Source organism: Hemibagrus wyckioides, linkage group LG01, assembly GCF_019097595.1.
Source record: "Hemibagrus wyckioides isolate EC202008001 linkage group LG01, SWU_Hwy_1.0, whole genome shotgun sequence".
Classification (NCBI taxonomy): domain Eukaryota; kingdom Metazoa; phylum Chordata; class Actinopteri; order Siluriformes; family Bagridae; genus Hemibagrus; species Hemibagrus wyckioides.
In genome coordinates, this window is record NC_080710.1 from 6481469 (window position 1) to 6503139 (window position 21671).

Below are 21671 nucleotides of genomic sequence, written 5' to 3' on the forward strand. Positions count from 1 at the left end.
TAGGGCACAATCACATACACAATACAAACAATGCCTTAGGACTTGGGGGAGGAAACTGGGGTGCCCAGAGGAAACCACTAAAGCATGAGGAGAAAATGCAAACTCCACACAGGCAGGGCAGAGGCAGACCTTAAACCCCCAAGCATGGAGGTGCAATGCACCAACCATTAAGCCACTGTGCCCCCCAAATTGTAATCAGGAAGTGGTAGCTTGATGGTTAAGCTGTTGGACTACTGATCAGAAAGTTGTGCCACTGCTGGGCCCTCGAACAAGGCCCTTAAGCCACAATTGCTCAGTTGTATAAATGAGATAAATGTAAGTTTCTCGGGATAAGTGGGTTTACCAAATACCCAAAATGGCCTCCTGTTTGTCCAGTTGTGGGATAGCGCACTCTCATTGACGTGGCAGGGAGCTAACCCAGCCACTGAGGAGTTAACTCTCAGTGCTGGCCCCAAGTCCAGAAAAAATGAGAGGGTTGCGTCAGGAAGGGCATCCAGAGTAAAAGCCGTTCCAAATCTAAACATGCGGACCAAATGACCTGCTGTGGTCACCCCAAATGGAGCAGCCGAAATAACAATATCAACAACTACCAAATACCCTAAATGTAGTCTGGTTATTAAAACATGGTTTGGGAGTGCAATAACGCTAGACCCTTTCTGAAAGTAGTTTAGCAGCAAACATTATAAACACTGATTGTTGAGTCGATTTCTCCTGGTGGTCCAGCAGCAGGACTTTAGGGAGCTAACCCAGAAAATGAGGGGTTAACTCCCAGTGCCGGTCTCAAGCCTGGACAAAATGGAAGGGTTGTGTAAGGAAGGGCATGAGACATAAAAAAATATGATCCACTGTGGAGCAGCCGAAAGAAGAAGAACAACGTTGTTGTTGAATCATTTCCATAATTTCAGCAACTTTTCTACACTTGTTTTTTTGTTTGATGTGAGGGACAGCAGCTTGACATTACTCCGAGAAGAAGAAATGCTGAGTAACCTTCCCACACTGAAACCCTCTTCTTTTTAATGTTGTGTAAACTGTAATATCGTCGTCCATACAGAATCGTAACCGCACACGCAGACATGTCACCACATGGACCACTGAAATAACAAATTCTGTAAGAGTTTATATTTCACTCAGCTCGCACTGCACTCCAGTCAGTTCACCCCGCAAGTGGAACCTGTGGCATGAAGCAGTCTTTCTGCATCCAGGAGCTGCAGATTTCCCTGTCATGTTACTGAGAACTCGTAATGCCCTGTAAACTGTACACACTCCTCTGTCTGAAATCTGCTTCCCCTTGCTGCTTACAAAGCACTGGCACTGGAGACTCCTTCCATAAATGAAGAACAAAACCACTCGTTTCATTAATTACACATATTTTCATGTAGAAATAATAATGAGTGCATTAACTAACAAGTGTCCAAGCTGCTGGTGGAGATGAGTCCGAATTCAGCATTTGGCAGGGATGTGGTGGACATTTGACCCAAAAGATGTCACGTATGGAAGAGTATGCTGTAAAATCTTATAGAAATAGAGATCTTATTCTAATTTATTAAAGATGAGAAAGGTAACCGTTTTCATAATCAAACTGTAATAAGTAAATAAAATTCAGAGTAATAGAAATGAAGTCTTAGAGAATATAAGAATTAGGTCCCTAACAAGCTGTTATTCAACCAGTTATCTTTATTTATTTTTTAATAAATAAATATTATATGAATATTGTTATTTATATAAATATTTATGTATAAATATTTATTTATGAATAAATAAAAAATAATTAAAATTCAAAAAAAAAATATAAAATAAATAAATAAATAAATAAATAAATAAATAAATAAATAAATAAATAAATAAATAAAGTTATTTATTCCAGGTGAACTACTATGGGGTAAAATATTTCTTTGTTTAATGGGTTTGTGTAGATGTCCAGGGTAACTGTAGTGGAGTAGTTGATGCTGCCAAGTGTTGATGTAAGATGCAGGATCCCAGTTTATTAAACTGTTTTATTTTCTGTTAAACAAATTTCTTTCTTTCTTTCTTTCTTTCTTTCTTTCTTTCTTTCTTTCTTTCTTTCTTTCTTTCTTTCTTTCTTTCTTTCTTTCTTTCTTTTTATTATAATTTATGCACTCAACTCCACCCCTTTGTTGTGACGCAACGCACACGTTACTCTTCCCGCCTCCCTATTGGTCAGATTCAGGCCTCATTCCAATCGTATTCCGGTGTGTTTTCCTGACCACACTCTGTAGGCTGTGTATAACGGCGGTGTTCGTCCTTCATAGGACACTCCATGTGCAGTAGGGAGGTGTGTGGGACACGGGACAGTGTGGCTCGGTGATCCTGCACGACTCCGGGGTTCAGGCAGCAGGAGCTGGACACAGGGAAACATGCGGCTATTCAAACTGGTACGGTAAGATCCGGATTTTTATTATTATTTTTTCATGGAACATATTATTTTTTTTGTAGTAAAACCGGTCAAATGTCGTTTTATTTTATTTTTTTTTATTCATAAAGGATTTCTTTTCTCTTCATAATGTTGGTTTCACTGTCTCCGTGGACTTTTTTAATGATATTATTATTAAACAATTTATTAAGATTTGTTTTAGTATCGAGAAAGAAACGCAATTTGGCGTAATTAAATTGTATAACTTTTTACTATTTATACACTATATATAAATGTGTGTGTATATATATACACACACACACACACACACACACACATATATATATATATATATTTTTTTTTTTTTTTTTTTTTTTTAAATAATTTCCTTAATATATATCTCAGGAGTCTGAGCCTATAAGCAAAGGCTAGAGTAAGCTATTAAATAAATGAATTTAATTAAAAATAATTTATTAAGATTTGTTTTAGTATCGAGAAAGAAACGCAATTTGGCGTAATTAAATTGTATAACTTTTTACTATTTATACACTATATATAAATGTGTGTGTATATATACACACACACACACACACACACACACATATATATATATATATATATATATATATATATATATATATATATATATATATATATTTTTTTTTTTTTTTTTTTTTTTTAAATAATTTCCTTAATATATATCTCAGGAGTCTGAGCCTATAAGCAAAGGCTAGAGTAGGCTATTAAATAAATGAATTTAATTAAAGATGCTAGAGTTTAAATGAAATAAATTATTTCCCAAAACATTATTTCATTAGTTTAAAATGACTTTTTAATATATGTATGTATGTATATATGTATGTATATATAGTTGTGGTGTGTAAGTGTAATGACATTTATATCTATTATCTGACACTAAACACATTTACCTCGAGACTAATACCTGATCTGTATCTTTGACTGGCGCTGAAATGGACAGAAAATATGTTTGGTTTCTATTTTTCATAGTTTGTCAACATTTTCTAGGTGCTCTGTACTGTCTCTCTCCTCTGTGGATCGAGAATCTGCATGGCGTTTGTCATACAGCGGACCGGAAAACCAGAAGCATCTCGGGTTCGATGTGAGATTTTTCTCTTTACTTCTTTTCCAAATCAGAGCCTGACTTTTTAAAAATTAAGCTTTTGATAAAGGTGTTTTTATGTTAATGGTCACACAGGTATACTGCCTTAAATTCTTTCCTAACAGTAAATAAATATGATAGAATATGTTTAATTTTTCATATTATTATTCTTGACATTATTATTTTATTAGGTTTTCTATTCTGTCCACCCCCCACCCCCGATATTTATATGTGGTCTGAAATAAATATGTGCCTTCAGGTAACAAAAGGTTATTGTTTAACACAACACTAAGAAAGTTCACTTTTTATTTAGAGGTCAGTGAAATTTCCCGAAGACCTTTTCAAGATACAAAATTGAAATTAAACAAAGAAAAGAAAAAAAAAAGAAACATTTGGTTCCAAAAACAAGGCTTGGTCAGCTATTTACTACAACGTATGTAGCATTATAAAGGAAATGAAAACACTGGTAATATTGTCCCAAATGTTGGGTTTATGCCATGATGTCATAATGCTTAGCCACAATCATAGTTTCATATGAATACGTTTGTGCGAATCCTGAATTTGTTCCTCTTGTTCATTTCTACATGAGTAAAATGAATCAATGTGAATGTACTAATTCAGATGAAACCCTAGCATCAGCCCTGTCAGAGTTCCCCAGAGAGCCTGATGTAGATTATATAATCACATGGCCAGTCAAGTGTATAAAGCTGCTGCTGCTTTGAGCCGTATGAAGCAAAGCATAATCACTGAGCAAGTGAGATGTAGTGACCACTGACTGCTGAGCCACTGCGGATTGAGGTGCCACAAGAATAGTCTTTGTGTGGCATGGAGAAGTTGGCTGACCACTGACTGTTACAAAGCGCTGTTCATAAATGATAAATAAACCACAGAACTTTATCATGTCAATGACTACATGCTTTTCTTTGTTGTACACAAGTGACTAAGCTGTTTATGAACATATTAAAAAGAGCTCATTAATAAAAATCAGAAAAATATTCCGATCCATGCTGCTGTATAAAATGAATTATTGCAATGATTTGAGAGTATTTCAGGTGTGATGTCATAGTTCAAACTACATGTATGCTGTGTGTCTTTCCTGGTCTGTGGTCATTGTACATATCAGTTAGTTGGTCAATTCCTTCCAATTCAAGTGGGTGGTTCTTGATTGTGCTGAAAAGTGAAAACTACTAGATTATCTGGATGGCAAAACGTCCTCTACCTACTGCTACACAATACCTGCTTATACATTTTTTTTTATCTGGGTGACGTCAGCATCAGTGCCATGTGTGACACACATAACTACTTTCAATATAATTTCCACTTTCCAAAGTGTGTGTCATGGAAAGATGCTGCATTTTGGCCATGAGACCAAGTTCAGCCTGTTCCACATCTAGGGAAAAAAGGTCTTCCTGTAAATATGTTTGAGGCAAAAGAAAAGAAAGAAAATGATTAATCTTCTCTTGTTCCTAAGAATTTCTTGTTTCTATATTTTGCCCTTGTAAAACAGAGCCCTGCTACAAAATTGGATACATGTGTCTGGCAAAACAGTTTCGATTTGGCTTCTTGCATAACAGAAAAATGTTTCAGTTCATGCAGCCGGACAGAGCAGATGTTTTAGCTCCTTCGAGATACTCGTTCCAAAAATTGATTACTTTTCCCTCCTCATCAGAGTCAACCGTTTCTTTGGGGGGTTTACTGCACATTTTCATTCACTGTGTGTGTGCCAGCTCCGACTCCAACAAACTTAGTCAGCATGAACAACTCACTGTTTCTCCATTGGTCTGTTGTACGTTCGGGTGATGTTTGCTTTACTGCCTTGCGTCAATATTGAGATGTACAGAGTGAGGGCCAGCTGTTTTTTCGACCCAAATCCAATGACGTGTAGTTTAACACACACACAAAAAAAGAGAACTATGTAGAAGGTTTAGACCTTATAGTGCAGGTGTGTGTGTGTGTGTGTGTGTGTGTGCAGTTGGGGTCTGTGTGAGTGTCATAGACATTAAATCTGCCTTATAAACAGGACTAAAAAGGAGACTCTAACTGTGACTCTGGTATTTGAATTTAACCAACTTTTGCTCATCACCGCAGACACTCACTGAGCTCTCCAATCGAAAGGTCAAAGAAGTGAACTTTTGAAGTTACTGTTAGCGCCTCCACAAACATGCAAATGGTAATCTTGTCTTTCACGTCTCAGACCAGGCCGACACCGCATATGACAGCACCTCGGGATCGTGCAAAAACAGGTGCTTCGAGCTACAGGAGGCCCAGGCACCCAACTGCCGCTGTGACAACCTCTGCAAAACATACAATAGCTGCTGCTCAGACTTTGACGAGCACTGCTTAAAGACAGGTGGGTCAGCTGGACTGCTTCACCGATGCTGCTATTTTATCATGCATGCTGACCTGACGGTTGTTAAATTCAAGAGTGTTCATGAGTTTTCATGCATCAGTTTTTATAGGTGACTACAAGAGTACCATAAATAATAACTTCCTAAAGTTTGAGAAATAAAATAGGAATGGTAACATGCAGAGTTGGTACATGGCTAACAGTCGTTGATAGAAATAAAATGAATTTGGAAATTCAAACAAAATGAGTAAGTGGATGGAAACATCCTTTCTTGAGGGTTTTATTCAGACTTCTTGAATGGAACAGAAGTCCAGTCTTTTCCCCCCAAAAGAACCCACTTTGTTTGTGTTTGTGAGTTCGTCTTTTGCTCTATTCTAGTTTAGTTTTATTTACTGTTGTAATTAGAGGGCCATTTAGCCATGGCTGCTACCCAATAACCATGTGAGTAGTGACTGACTCTGTCTTGATTAGAGGGAGGCTTTGAATGCAGTAAGGAGCGATGTGGAGAAGCTCGAAATGAAAAGTATGCCTGCCACTGCTCAGATGACTGCCTGGCCAAAGGAGACTGCTGTACGAACTACAAGACGCTCTGCAAAGGTAGGAAGATTGCACAGAAGTTTGATTACACTATATATAATGTATACGGTATTGTACATCCTGTTGAATTTCATCAGTTATAACACACGATTGTTCAGTTCTGGTGCTCAAACTGGACCAAGGCTGTTTTAACATATCTGCATTTAACATTTAATAAAAGCACAGAATGATGTCATACTCTATATCATACAGATAGAGTGGAGTAGTGTAGTGTAGTCTAGTGTAGAGTAGAGTAGAGTAGAGTGAAACAGAGTACAGTATAGTATTGTAGAATAGTGTGGTATGGAGTAGAATACAGTAGTGTAGAGTGGAGTAAAGTAGTATAGAGTAGAGTACATTATTGTAGAATAGTGTAGAGCTGAGTAATGCAGCATTAAGTAGAGTAACGTACTGTAGAGTAGAGTACAGTACAGTGCAGTGTTGTAGAGTAGCGTAGAGTGAAGTATTGTGGAGTGGAGTAGTGTAGAGTATTGTGGAATAGAGTGGAGTAGTGTAGAGTATTGTGGAATAGTGTGGAGTAGTGTAGTGTAGAGTATTGTGGAATAGAGTGGAGTAGTGTAGTGTAGAGTATTGTGGAATAGTGTGGAGTAGTGTAGTGTACAGTATTGTGGAATAGAGTGGAGTAGTGTAGTGTAGAGTATTCTGGAATAGTGTGGAGTAGTGTAGTGTAGAGTATTCTGGAATAGTGTGGAGTAGTGTAGTGTAGAGTATTGTGGAATAGTGTGGAGTAGTGTAGTGTAGAGTATTCTGGAATAGTGTGGAGTAGTGTAGTGTAGAGTATTGTGGAATAGTGTGGAGTAGTGTAGTGTAGAGTATTCTGGAATAGTGTGGAGTAGTGTAGTGTAGAGTATTGTGGATTGGAGTGGAGTAGTGTAGTGTAGAGTATTCTGGAATAGTGTGGAGTAGTGTAGTGTAGAGTATTGTAGAGTAGTGTGAAGTAGAACAGAGTACAGTATTCTAGAGTAAAGTGGAATAGTGTGGAATGGAGTAGAGTAGTGTGGAGTAGAGTGGTGTGGATTGGAGTGGAGTAGTGTGGAGTGGAGTAATGTGGAGAAGAGTAGTGTGGATTGGAGTGGAGTAGTGTGGATTGAAGTGGAGTAGAGTAGTGTGGATTGGAGTGGAGTAGTGTGGATTGGAGTGGAGTAGTGTGGAGAAAAGTAGAGTGGATTGGAGTGGAGTAGAGTAGTGTGGATTGGAGTGGAGTAGTGTGGAGTAGAGTAGTGTGGATTGGAGTGGAGTAGTGTAGAGTAGAGTAGTGTGGATTGGAGTGGAGTAGTGTGGAGTAGAGTAGTGTGGATTGGAGTGGAGTAGTGTGGATTGAAGTGGAGTAGAGTAGTGTGGATTGGAGTGGAGTAGTGTGGAGTAAAGTAGAGTGGATTGGAGTGGAGTAGTGTGGAGTAGAGTAGTGTGGATTGGAGTAGAGTAGTGTGGAGTGGAGTAATGTGGAGTAGAGTAGTGTGGATTGAAGTGGAGTAGAGTAGTGTGGATTGGAGTGGAGTAGTGTGGATTGGAGTGGAGTAGAGTAGTGTGGATTGGAGTGGAGTAGTGTGGATTGGAGTGGAGTAGAGTAGTGTGGACTGGAGTGGAGTAGTGTGGATTGAAGTGGAGTAGAGTAGTGTGGACTGGAGTGGAGTAGTGTGGATTGGAGTGGAGTAGAGTAGTGTGGACTGGAGTGGAGTAGTGTGGATTGAAGTGGAGTAGAGTAGTGTGGACTGGAGTGGAGTAGTGTGGATTGGAGTGGAGTAGAGTAGTGTGGACTGGAGTGGAGTAGTGTGGATTGGAGTGGAGTAGAGTAGTGTGGACTGGAGTGGAGTAGTGTGGATTGAAGTGGAGTAGAGTAGTGTGGACTGGAGTGGAGTAGTGTGGATTGGAGTGGAGTAGTGTGGATTGGAGTGGAGTAGAGTAGTCTGGACTGGAGTGGAGTAGTGTGGATTGGAGTGGAGTAGAGTAGTGTGGATTGGAGTGGAGTAGAGTAGTGTGGACTGGAGTAGAGTAGTGTGGATTGGACTGGAGTGGAGTAGTGTGGATTGGAGTAGAGTAGTGTGGATTGGACTGGAGTGGAGTAGTGTGGATTGGAGTGGAGTAGTCTGGAGTAGAGTAGTGTGGATTGAAGTGGATTAGAGTAGTGTGGACTGGAGTAGAGTAGTGTGGATTGGAGTGGAGTGGAGTAGTGTGGATTGGAGTGGAGTAGAGTAGTGTGGATTGGAGTAGAGTAGAGTGGATTGGAGTGGAGTAGAGTAGAGTAGTGTGGATTGGAGTGGAGTGGAGTAGTGTGGAGTGGAGTAGAGTAGTGTGGATTGGAGTGGAGTAGAGTAGTGTGGATTGGAGTGGAGTAGTGTGGATTGAAGTGGAGTAGAGTAGTGTGGATTGGAGTGGAGTAGTGTGGAGTGGAATAGTGTGGAGTGGAGTAGAGTAGTGTGGATTGGAGTGGAGTAGTGTGGATTGAAGTGGAGTAGAGTAGTGTGGATTGGAGTGGAGTAGTGTGGAGTGGAATAGTGTGGAGTGGAGTAGAGTAGTGTGGATTGGAGTGGAGTAGTGTGGATTGAAGTGGAGTAGAGTAGTGTGGATTGGAGTGGAGTAGTGTGGATTGAAGTGGAGTAGAGTAGTGTGGATTGGAGTGGAGTAGTGTGGAGTGGAGTAGAGTAGTGTGGATTGGAGTGGAGTAGTGTGGATTGAAGTGGAGTAGAGTAGTGTGGATTGGAGTGGAGTAGTGTGGAGTAGAGTACTGTAGAGTACTCTAGAATGGAGTAGAGTACAGTATTGTAGATTAGTGTAGAGTGTACTGAAGTAAAACAGAGTACTGTAGAGTAGTGTGGAGTAGAGTGGAGTAGAGTACTGTACAGTATTATAGAGTAGTGTGGAGTAGAGTAGAGTACTGTAGAGTATTATAGAGTAGAGTATAGTAGAGTAGAGTATTATAGAGTAGTGTGAAGTAGAGTAGAGCAGAAAGTATTAATCCATGAGATTTGTGAACAGACTGTATGAAAAACATTACAGGTTGGCAGCAGAAACTGTATGTTAAATAAATATGATGAGCATTTTGGTAGTTTATAAAAATAAATAAAAGAAATGTTCTGAGGTTATACTTAAAGTCATACATAAAGTGTCAGGGTGTATAACGAATGGACAGTATGATGTTACTTTACACTGAATTGTGCCAATTACAGAAATTGTAGCTAAATTATTTTCATGCACAGTGTTAATCATTGTCTATTTCTGAACATTGTTAACCAGATAGTTTAGGTTGTTGGGTTGTTCCTCAGCTTAGTGGTGATATTGGGGTATTTAAACATAACATAAACACTTTTGCCATGTCTGATACTCTCTATCAGTGCTACACTACACCATGTCACTGCTGTGCTGAAATTGCATCTTCCTGTACGATCTCTGCTCACTGGTGGCTTTGTGGTGGACAGTGTGGACTGACACACTTTTTTTCCCAACAGAACGTCTCGTGTCTCATTTTATATTACACTTGCAGCCATAAAGTCATTCATTTGTTTATACTGAGTGAAAATATCTGATAAGTTGATTTCCACTCCACCAGCAGAACCCAGCACCAGTGTACTGGTAAAAAGGGTTAAAGAATAGCCAGCAGTTGACAGTATTGACCTCTGTTCTAGGTGATACTCCATGGTTGGAAGATGAGTGTGAGGAGATAAAAAGCCATGAGTGTCCTGCTGGGTGAGTGGTCCTCACACTTTTAACATATTCACACCAGTTGTAACTTTCACTTGCTTTCTTTCAGTGATCTTTCTGTCTGCAATCTTATGATCTTAGACTGTTTTGATCTTTCGTTCAAGCTCCAGGTGTTGAGAAATGATCTTTCATATAAACCCATAATGCTGAATCTTATTATGTTTGTAAGGTTAAATCACAAGAAATGACACAGAATAATGTTAATGCTACTACTATACTATATGATACCCTGTTTCCCTTCACAAAAGCAGATCCTGTGTTAGCTCTCCGCCTCTAAAATGCTCATACACAAGACTCCTTTTTAGCCTCTCAGCCTATTTTACATATCTGTAGCATGCTATCGGCATGTTGAGCCGATGGAGAAGTGCTTGACCAAACACCTGCAAATGAGCTCCTTTGACTTGTGTGGATTGCAGAAGGTGTGAGGACTCATCGCATGTGTGACTTCTTCAATAGTCTTCTAATTAGATTAGCATTATTTGACACTTACAAGACACAAGCTCAAACTGCAGCTCCCATTAGTGGATATTAATGCAAATAAATGCTAGATTTTAATGATAATTTTTATTTTGTCTGAAAAGAAAGAAAGAAAATGAGTAACTGTTTTTTTTAGACAACTAACATTACCTGACTAGCGCATGCTGCCTGTCAGATCCTGTATAAATTAGCTAGATGTAAGGTAGTTCTGATAATCTACAGTGATGGTCATGACTCAAAATGTTCAGTGAGTCAATGTAATTCCTCAATCCACCAAATCACAGCGATATTTTACATTTTGACCACCACCACGTTTTAGAATCAGTTATTAGAAAATATCTCTCATTGTTTGTTTGGATTTTATTTTTCAGGTTTGTTCGCCCACCACTCATCATGCTCTCTATTGATGGTTTTAAAGCCTCCTACATGAAAAAGGGCAATATGGTGATTCCCAACATTGAAAAACTGAGTAAGGCAAATCCTCTGTTATAATGACACATATACAGTAAGGGAAAAAATTATTTGATCCCCTGCTGATTTTGTACGTTTGCCCACTGACAAAGAAAAGATCAGTCTGTAATTTTAATGGTAGGTTTATCTGAACAGTGAGAGACAGAATAACAACAAAAAAATCCAGAAAAACACATTTCAAAAAAGTTATACATTGATTTGCATTTTATTGAGTGAAATAAGTATTTGACCCCTTTGCAAAACATGACTTAGTACTTGGTGGCAAACCCTTGTTGGCAATCACAGACGTCAGACATTTCTTGTAGTTGGCCACCAGGTTTGCACACATCTCACATCTCAAGGAATTTGGGCCCACTCCTCTTTGCAGATCCTCTCCAAGTCATTAAGGTTTTGTGGCTGACCCTTCAGCTACCTCCACAGATTTTCTATGGGATTAAGGTCTGGAGACTGGCTAGGCCACTACAGGACCTTAATGTGCTTCTTTTTGAACCACTCCTTTGTTGCCTTAGCCGTGTGTTTTGGGTCATTGTCAGGAATATCCATCTACGACCCATTTTCAATGCCCTGGCTGAGGGAAGGAGGTTATTATCCAAGATTTAATGGTACATGGCTCCGTCCATCGTCCCTTTGATGCGGTGCAGTTGTCCTGTCACCTGGGGATGGTGTACTTGGAGTCATAGGCAGCATTCCTCCTCCTCCAAACAAGGCGAGTTGAGTTGATGCCAAAGACCTGGATTTTGGTCTCATCTGACCACAACACTTTCACCCAGTTCTTCCCTGAATCATTCAGATGTTCACTGGCAAACTTCAGATGAGCCTGTACATGTGCTTTCTTTAGCAGGGGGACCTTGCGGGCGCTACTGGATTTCAGTCTTTCACAGCGTAGTGTGTTACCAATTGTTTTCTTGGTGGCTATGGTCCCAGCTGCCTTGAGATCATTGACAAAATCCTCCAGTGTAATTCTGGGCTGATTCCTCGCCGTTCTCATGATCATTGAAACTCCATGAGGTGAGATCTTGCATGGAGCCCCAGACCGAGGAAGATTGACAGTCCTTTTGTGTTTCTTCCATTTGGGAATAATCGCACCAACTGTTGTCACCATCTCACCAAGCTGCTTGGCGATGGTCTTGTAGCTCATTCCAGCCTTGTGTAGGTCTACAATCTTGTCCCTGACATCCATGGACAGCTCTTTGGTCTTGGCCATGATGGAGAGTTTGGAATCTGATTGATTGCTTCCTTCTGTGGACAGGTGTCTTTCATACAGTTAACGATCTGAGATTAAGAGCACTCCCCGAGAGTGCTCCTACTGTAATCTCAGCTCCTTACCTGTATAAAAGACACCTGGGAGCCAGAAATCTTTCTGATTGATAGGGGATCAAATACTTATTTCACTCAATAAAATGCAAATCAATGTAGAACTTTTCTGAAATGCATTTTTCTGGATTTTTTTGTTGTTATTCTGCCTCTCACTGTTCAAATACACCTACCATTAAAATTACAGACTGATTATTTCTTTGTCAGTGGGCAAACGTACAAAATCAGCAGGGGATCAAATAATTTTTTCCCTCACTGTACAGATATGGTCCATTGTCCACTGGTGTGTTTAGAAGTTTGTCTGATTTTTTATTCTCATATCGATGCCTTTGTTTTGCAGGAACATGTGGCACACATGCCCCGTACATGAGACCCATCTACCCCACCAAAACCTACCCGAATTTATATACAATTGCAACGGTATGCATCAGTTCTCATTATTACTTTGTGCAGCTTTTAATAAAACTTTGATTAGAGTTAGCTGGAAGTAGGCATGAGACAATAAACTAAAGCCATGATAGAAGACGGATGATGATGAAGGCTTCATGAGCAGATACTGACACAAATAATATATTACATATTAATACATTTATTTTGTAAAGACAACAAATCCAAGCAGCCTAATATCAATATTTTCTAATTCTATCAGGATTAACAATTTAAGGTGTCTTCTTTTCTAATATTATCAAGTAATTTAAATCTGTTTCAGCATCAGAAATGTTTTTCCAGGCAGTTCATATGGAAAGTGTCTTTGTTCCTTCTGCTGTATGAGATCCACCTAAAATACTCTTGCATGGCCACACTTAGCAATGTAACTTCACAAATGAGAATAAACATGAAACGTGATTTTGTATATTTTGTATATTTCCTCATCACTCCTCAATTTGTTTCTAGTTATTTTGCTGCCAACAAAGCGTGCTTCTGAAGTTTGTAGACTCGAGTGTGACTTACATCAAGTGCAGCACACAGACGTTGATTTTAACTCGAGCCAGTCAGGATAGAATATATATATTGTGGTTTAATGGTAACTACCTTCAGATGGCTACGTAAAGCGTTTGGCCAAAGAAACTGAAATATTGGCCAATATAGTGGCTAACAAAAAGCCCCAAATGAGTGAAGCACTTGGATTAGTGATGGATTGGGCTGCATTGTCATGGCATTTCCTCTGACCACCACTTGCAGTAGATGGGGGCATCACTGCTATGGTCTCCTGAACCATTCTGGTGGACCATGTAGTGACCTGGGCACTGTTGTGCAAGAAGAATGGCTCAGGATCCCTCTGGCTACTGTTCTGGTATCTGTCACTTATAAGTGTAACTGATGCAGTATTTGCCAGAAAAGGAGGATCTACACCTTACTTATAAATGATTGTGGATTAAATCCAAGTGTTTCAGTTTCATTGTCCAAACCCTGAACATGATGAGATTAGATCCCTTCTGAGCCTGGTTCCTCTCAAGGTTTCTTCCTCATATCATCTCAGGGAGTTCCTAGCCACCTTCACCTCAGGCTTGCTCACTAGGGATAAATGTTAGAGATAAATAGTAACTTAACTTTAAACATTATATATTTTTATTCTATGTCTCTATATTTCTGTAAAGCTGCTTTGAGACAATATCTATTGTTAAAAGCGCTATAAAAACAAGTTGAATTGAACTGATGAGAATCCTGGCTAGCGTGAACACAATAGAGTATTGTGGGCCATAAGTTCACTGCTGCCAGGCTGTGGGCCACAGATGTGCCATAACGCTTCCTTCTGTTTAACATAACTTGTTTAATTAAGCATGCATCAAGGCAGTTAGGCTCCCTCTGGCAAATGACATCCTCTGTATGCTACTACCTCTGAATTTTAAGCGAAAATATGTCTATACACATTATGAGAAGCATATTTTTATCGTCTTGCGTGATATTGAATACAGTGATATTCTGTCACATGCCTAGATGGAAGGATTTGTTTGGTGTGATGTGCATATAACCAGTGTTATATCAAAGAATTAATATACACTGTTTTTGTCTGTATAATATAAATAGTCTAACTATTTCCCATTTCTTGATGAAAGTATAATGACTCATATAATGACCTCTGTGCATTGTGCATTTTCTTTGCTTTAGGGCCTTTACCCTGAGTCGCACGGCATCGTGGGTAATTCCATGTATGACCCCTCCTTTGATGCAATGTTCACCCTGCGAGGGAAAGAGAAGCTTAACCATCGTTGGTGGGGAGGACAGCCTGTGAGTCCATACTCCTCTCTTTATCTCATCCACATAAAAGCTGAGTCTGTTATTGTATAATTTGTGACACCATGAATTACTGGGAATATTTGTTACATCCACTACTATTTACATCGTCTGTTCTGTTTGAGTAAATAGCAAAATTGGGGATTTGTGTGCGATACTGTAGGACCTCTAACACCAAGTAAGTAAGTAGGACTTCTAACACAAAGACACATAGTGGATTTCCGATTCAAGCACACCCCTGACATATTTTATGACAATTCCAGCTGGTTATCCATGGTTACACACACACACACACACACACACACACGCACACAGACGAGTAGTAATTGAGATGTAATGACACTCATTAAAAGTCATTGAAATCATCACCTGGTTCATTTAATCACATCATCAATCTCCCAGGTGTTTTCCATTTCCAGCTACAAGCCAGCTAGCTACACTGAATGCAAAGCAACTTCACTCTATAATGGATTAAATATCATTAAAGATTTCTCTGCCTTAACACTGCATGTGGTGATCAGATTTATAGACATCGTTCTAATACATCAGCATCTGAATAATTGACAGATTTTTAAAATGTTTCCGTGTATAATCAAGTTTTCTGTTAGCAAGAATCTATTTTATATTTATGGAAGGAATTACGAATATAGGCGCTTTGAAAAAGTCAATAAGTTTCCTGACATGGAAATTAGTTTATTGATTTTCCTCTGCAGGATTTCTATTTTCTTTCTAGAATTTAATAAGACAAAAAAGGGGGGAAAGAACAGCAGCTTGTCATGCTTTCAGAAACTGGAAAGTATAAATTTATATCCATATATTCCATAAGTGTATGTTATATGCGTATATTTATAAGCGTATATTCCATTGTATTAAAAAGTTAAAAATTATGACGTGTCATTTATTAATACATTTAAAATTGAAAATAATTTTTTGGTCAAATTGCTGTGATATATGTGGAATATTACCGCCAACTCAAACTTTTGTTAATCTATATTATTATTAACAACTGAGGGCATGAAGCCATTATTATCACCACATATACATTACAGCGGAATCCTTTTCTTCACATATCTCAGCTGAGGAAGTTGTGGTCAGAGCAAAGGGGCAGCTATGATACAGCACCCCTGGAGCAGAGAGGGTTAAGGGCCTTGATCAATTGCCCAACAGTGGAGCTTGGTGGTGCTGGGGCTTGAACCCTGATCCTCCGATTAACAACCCAGAGCCTTAACCACTTGAAACACCACTGTATTAAATGCTCTAATACTCTCACCCTCAGCACCTTTACTTCCTCCTGTGTCCTTGTACTAGCATGTTATCTAAATCATTTTCAGTGGGACGTTTGTAAAGTTACGATATCATAGCTTGTATCAATGTCTGGCATCGAGATAGCATGCATGAATGTATTGTTATCAGTTTAACTGTACAGACCCTGCTGTGTCTGTTCTGCATATTTACTCCTTCAAAGAGAAAAGGAAACCAAATCTATCTGGAGGTCATTATCAGTTGGGTCTGATCCTGGTTTACACTTTCACCACAAACTACTGAGTTCAGTGCAACACCACGGGACGCTGGCTATAAATGTGTAACACATGGAATGTGTTGGGTTTCTGCACCATGCTGCCGGTGATTAATCAACTCCACCTCTGGTCCTCATTAGCTGCTCTCTGCTTTAGTAGCATGTTTCCTTCTGCGCGCTTTGCACTGTGAATAAAATGAGATGTATTGTCTTCAGCAGCAGCAAGGGTGGTCCCTGAAAGTCACCCTGTGAGATTTAAAAGTCTTTATTGCAGGTTAATTGTATATATTTACAGCACATGGAGTTACACAGTTCATGCCCCATTATGATTTAAAGCATGCAGCGATTTCACTGGCTGTAATAAAAACATAGAAATTCTAAACAAATGCTATACAAGCAGTTGAAGATTCTGAAGACATTTACGTTATGATGGCATCTGTAGTCTTTATCTACACTATATTGCCAAAAGTATTCGCTCACCTGCCTTGACTCGCATATGAACTTAAGTGACATCCCATTCCTAATCCATAGGGTTCAATATGACGTTGGTCCACCCTTTGCAGCTATAACAGCTTCAACTCTTCTGGGAAGGCTGTCCACAAGGTTTAGGAGTGTGTTTATGGGAATTTTTGACCATTCTTCCAGAAGCGCATTTGTGAGGTCACACACTGATGTTGGACGAGAAGGCCTCGCTCTCAGTCTCTGCTCTAATTCATCCCAAAGGTGTTCTATCGGGTTGAGGTCAGGACTCTGTGCAGGCCAGTCAAGTTCCTCCACACCAGACTCTGTCATCCATGTCTTTATGGACCTTGCTTTGTGCACTGGTGCACAGTCATGTTGGAAGAGGAAGGGGCCAGCTCCAAACTGTTCCCACAAAGTTGGGAGCATGGAATTGTCCAAAATGTCTTGGTATGCTGAAGCATTCAGAGTTCCTTTCACTGAAACTAAGGGGCCAAGCCCAGCTCCTGAAAAACAACCCCACACCATAATCCCCCCTCCACCAAACTTTACACTTGGCACAATGCAGTCAGACAAGTACCGTTCTCCTGGCAACCGCCAAACCCAGACTCGTCCATCAGATTGCCAGATGGAGAAGTGCGATTCGTCACTCCAGAGAACGCGTCTCCACTGCTCTAGAGTCCAGTGGCGGCGTGCTTTACAGCACTGCATCCTTGCACTTGGTGATGTATGGCTTGGATGCAGCTGCTCGGCCATGGAAACCCATTCCATGAAGCTCTCTGCGCACTGTTCTTGAGCTAATCTGAAGGCCACATGAAGTTTGGAGGTCTTTAGCGATTGACTCTGCAGAAAGTTGGCGATCTCTTCGCACTATGCGCCTCAGCATCCGCTGACCCCGCTCCGTCAGTTTACGTGGCCTACCACTTCGTGGCTGAGTTGCTGTCGTTCCCAAACACTTCCACGTTCTTATAATACAGCTGACAGTTGACTGTGGAATATTTAGGAGCGAGGAAATTTCACGACTGGATTTGTTGCACAGGTGGCATCCTATCATAGTTCCACGCTGGAATTCACTGAGCTCCTGAGAGCGACCCATTCTTTCACAAATGTTTGTAAAAACAGTCTGCATGCCTAGGTGCTTGATTTTATACACCTGTGGCCATGGAAGTGATTGAAACACCTGATTCTGATTATTTGGATGGGCGAATACTTTTGGCAATATAGTGTATGAACCTGTGCAACAAAATGATTAGACTCACCTCTCATATTTTACTTAAATTTCTTTCTTTTCAAACAATTTTATCTTAAACCAGACACAGTTATTTTTAAATGTTTTATATATTTGATATATAATGGTCATATCTGATATATTTAATAAATATTATTAACGCCTTATAGCCTGGAATCATCTACCACACTGTACAGCTTTTATTTACATTTGCTTTATCTCCTATTTTGTTTACCTCTTCTGATTTTAATAATCAGGATAATTTGTGTTAAAAATATATCTATATCAAATCTGTGACCTTTCTTCAAACCCTGAGGATAATGATTCCAATTAAAACTCATTCCTTTGTGCTTTTTAAAAAAAAAAATATATATATATATATACACTATATTGCCAAAAGTATTCGCTCACCTGCCTTGACTCGCATATGAACTTAAGTGACATCCCATTCCTAATCCATAGGGTTCAATATGACGTCGGTCCACCCTTTGCAGTTATAACAGCTTCAACTCTTCTGGGAAGGCTGTCCACAAGGTTAAGGAGTGTGTTTAGGGGAATTTTTGACCATTCTTCCAGAAGCGCATTTGTGAGGTCACACACTGATGTTGGACGAGAAGGCCTGGCTCTCAGTCTCCGCTCTAATTCATCCCAAAGGTGTTCTATCGGGTTGAGGTCAGGACTCTGTGCAGGCCAGTCAAGTTCATCCACACCAGACTCTGTCATCCATGTCTTTATGGACCTTGCTTTGGTCACTGGCGCACAGTCATGTTGGAAGAGGAAGGGGCCAGCTCCAAACTGTTCCCACAAAGTTGGGAGCATGGAATTGTCCAAAATGTCTTGGTATGCTGAAGCATTCAGAGTTCCTTTCACTGGAACTAAGGGGCCAAGCCCAGCTCCTGAAAAACAACCCCACACCATAATCCCCCCTCCACCAAACTTTACACTTGGCACAATGCAGTCAGACAAGTACTGTTCTCCTGGCAACCGCCAAACCCAGACTCGTCCGTCAGATTGCCAGATGGAGAAGCGCGATTCGTCACTCCAGAGAACGCGTCTCCACTGCTCTAGAGTCCAGTGGCGGCGTGCTTTACACCACTGCATCCGACGCTTTGCATTGCACTTGGTGATGTATGGCTTGGATGCAGCTGCTCGGCCATGGAAACCCATTCCATGAAGCTCTCTGCACACTGTTCTTGAGCTAATCTGAAGGCCACATGAAGTTTGGAGGTCTGTAGCGATTGACTCTGCAGAAAGTTGGAGACCTCTTCGCACTATGCGCCTCAGCATCCGCTGACCCCGCTCCGTCAGTTTACGTGGCCTACCACTTCGTGGCTGAGTTGCTGTCGTTCCCAAACACTTCCACGTTCTTATAATACAGCTGACAGTTGACTGTGGAATATTTAGGAGCGAGGAAATTTCACGACTGGATTTGTTGCACAGGTGGCATCCTATCACAGTTCCACACTGGAATTCACTGAGCTCCTGAGAGCGACCCATTCTTTCACAAATGTTTGTAAAAACAGTCTGCATGCCTAGGTGCTTGATTTTATACACCTGTGGCCATGGAAGTGATTGGAACACCTGATTCTGATTATTTGGATGGGTGAGCGAATACTTTTGGCAATATAGTGTATATATATATATATATATATATATATATATATATATATATGTGTGTGTGTGTGTGTGTGTGTGTGTTTCTGTCCTCAAAACTGCATGTCATGTCATGTCAGCTAGTATATCAGCCATTTTAAGAAACATTCCATACACTAAAATGGATGGACTCCTTTTTGAAAATAAGTCTTAATAGCTGTTATTTTCACATATATGTCTTCAGATGGCTAAGGGATTCACTTATAAGTCTTTATATGGCTAAGGGATAATGCATTGTGTGTATCATTGCCTTGTCATGGAGACATGGCTGCTGGTTTGCTTACATATGTCACAGTAGAAGGAAATTAATGTTAAATTGTAAGATAGATGAGGCACATTATTAATTTTATTTTATTTTATTTTATTTTATTTTATTTTATTCACATATTTATTAATTTATTTATTTATGATGTGTATATAAAACATTAACTAATATGCCACAATAAGCAATCAAAATAAAAAATATATATCTCTGACACTGTTATATCTTATATATCTTATTCATATCGAGTCTTCTTTGCAATATCTGTGTATCAGCATCGCTCAGTGTACACGGGTCATCTGGGATTTTTCTTCGTAGCAGTCAGAATTTTATATATTCGTAATCTAAACTAGCGGGGTTCACTATGTTCTTTTTAAAAAATTCAATATAAAAATCTGTCTTTATTTTCTTCCAGATCTGGATAACGTCTGTAGAGCAAGGAGTGAAGGCTGCCACTTTCTTCTGGCCTATGTAAGCTTGAATGTGTTCTTTCTTTGAATTTCCTTTGTAACTTTATCCCCATTCCTTGTGAATATGTCCAATCCCAGTGTTCCCTTTTAAGTTCCACTGAAACAAAAAGCCTTAACCACACTGTGTGTATTTTCAAACTAACATGCCAGGAAAACCCCCACGGCTCGCATGAAATGTCTGCCAAACAACATGCTCCACATTCGCACACAGGGTCCTGTTAGACTCCAGTCTTATTTCATTGCACATACATAAACACGGGCAGCTTGGGTTCATGCATGAGTGAGGAAAAAGACCCCACTAGTGTCCTGCTAGCAATTTGTGTAAAAAGCCTTTTATACACAAAGCATGAGGCATGAAGATTTTGACTTCTAAGTTCTCTAAGGCGCACATAGTATTCTAAACTCACTTCCTGTGCCATAGATTCGGTTGGAAACTAAATCATTTTTAGGTATGTGTGTTAGGAGGCCAAGACAGCTGAGTTTTGGGGAATATATAGATCTGAATATCGGAGGCTGATCTGCCTGTAAGTAGGTTATGAGCATCTGAACACCTTTCCTGTTCAGCTGTAATCAGATTGCTGCTCTCTCAGCTGTTTTGACCTGCTGTTGTGAGAAATAAAGAGAATTCAAATAGCCTTTTTATTAACTTTCTGTCCTGCTTTTAATGCTTTTAATGCAACTTTCTGTCCTGCTTTGCATTAATGTCATAAACAACCAATAAAACGACTCCTCCTAGCAAACAGTAATTCTGGACCATTACCAGGATGCATTTTATGATTCATCCTTATATCATATGATTATGTGCAAATGGATTTTTAGCTGATTGAAGAATTTAAACCGATATTTACAGGTATACTTAACAAAATACTTGAAAAATCTGCAATAGGGTGCTTGTTACATTTAATCTGAACTAACTGTATTCACATTGGAGGGTTGTATAATGTAAAGGAATGAGCATACCGTGATGATACAAAGCTTATGTGTCAAATGTCTCATTTAGTTCACTCTGTGTGTGTGTGTGTGTGTGTGTGCAGAGGGATTCCACTGGAAAGGAGAGTGTTGACCATGCTCCAGTGGCTTCACCTTCCTGATGCAGAGAGGTCAGTGCTCCTACAGTATGATGGACAACATAATGGACTATGTGTAATGGTTTAATAACAGCAGAATGTGGTCTGTTTGGCTGCAGAAGTCCAGCACGAGACACTCTAACTAAATCACTCTTAACTAAATCACATCCACACCACTCCACTCCACACCACACCACACAACACCACTCCACACCACACCACTCCACACCACACCACTCCACACCACACCACTCCACACCACACCACACCACACCACTCCACACCACACCACACCACTCCACACCACTCCACTCCACTCCACACCACACCACTCCACTCCACACCACACCACACCACACCACACCACACCACTCCACACCACTCC

General features: G+C 39.9%; 1 protein-coding gene across 2 annotated transcripts in view; it reads left to right on the top strand.

Annotated features, from left to right (window-relative positions):
- The first annotated feature begins 2233 nt into the window (after positions 1 to 2233).
- The window catches only part of enpp2 (ectonucleotide pyrophosphatase/phosphodiesterase 2), a 36554-nt gene continuing 17116 nt past the window's right edge, over positions 2234 to 21671 (top strand). Inside the window, exons 1-10 of one of the 2 annotated variants that reach the window (XM_058399934.1) lie at positions 2234 to 2393; positions 3398 to 3491; positions 5686 to 5841; positions 6310 to 6435; positions 10059 to 10119; positions 10983 to 11080; positions 12737 to 12816; positions 14506 to 14625; positions 20165 to 20220; positions 21254 to 21319. In XM_058399934.1, the coding sequence (XP_058255917.1) occupies positions 2376 to 2393; positions 3398 to 3491; positions 5686 to 5841; positions 6310 to 6435; positions 10059 to 10119; positions 10983 to 11080; positions 12737 to 12816; positions 14506 to 14625; positions 20165 to 20220; positions 21254 to 21319 (875 nt within the window). In that variant the 5' untranslated portion in view covers positions 2234 to 2375. The remainder of the gene's footprint in view (positions 2394 to 3397; positions 3492 to 5685; positions 5842 to 6309; positions 6436 to 10058; positions 10120 to 10982; positions 11081 to 12736; positions 12817 to 14505; positions 14626 to 20164; positions 20221 to 21253; positions 21320 to 21671) is intronic. The other variant, XM_058399943.1, reaches the window with a different exon arrangement.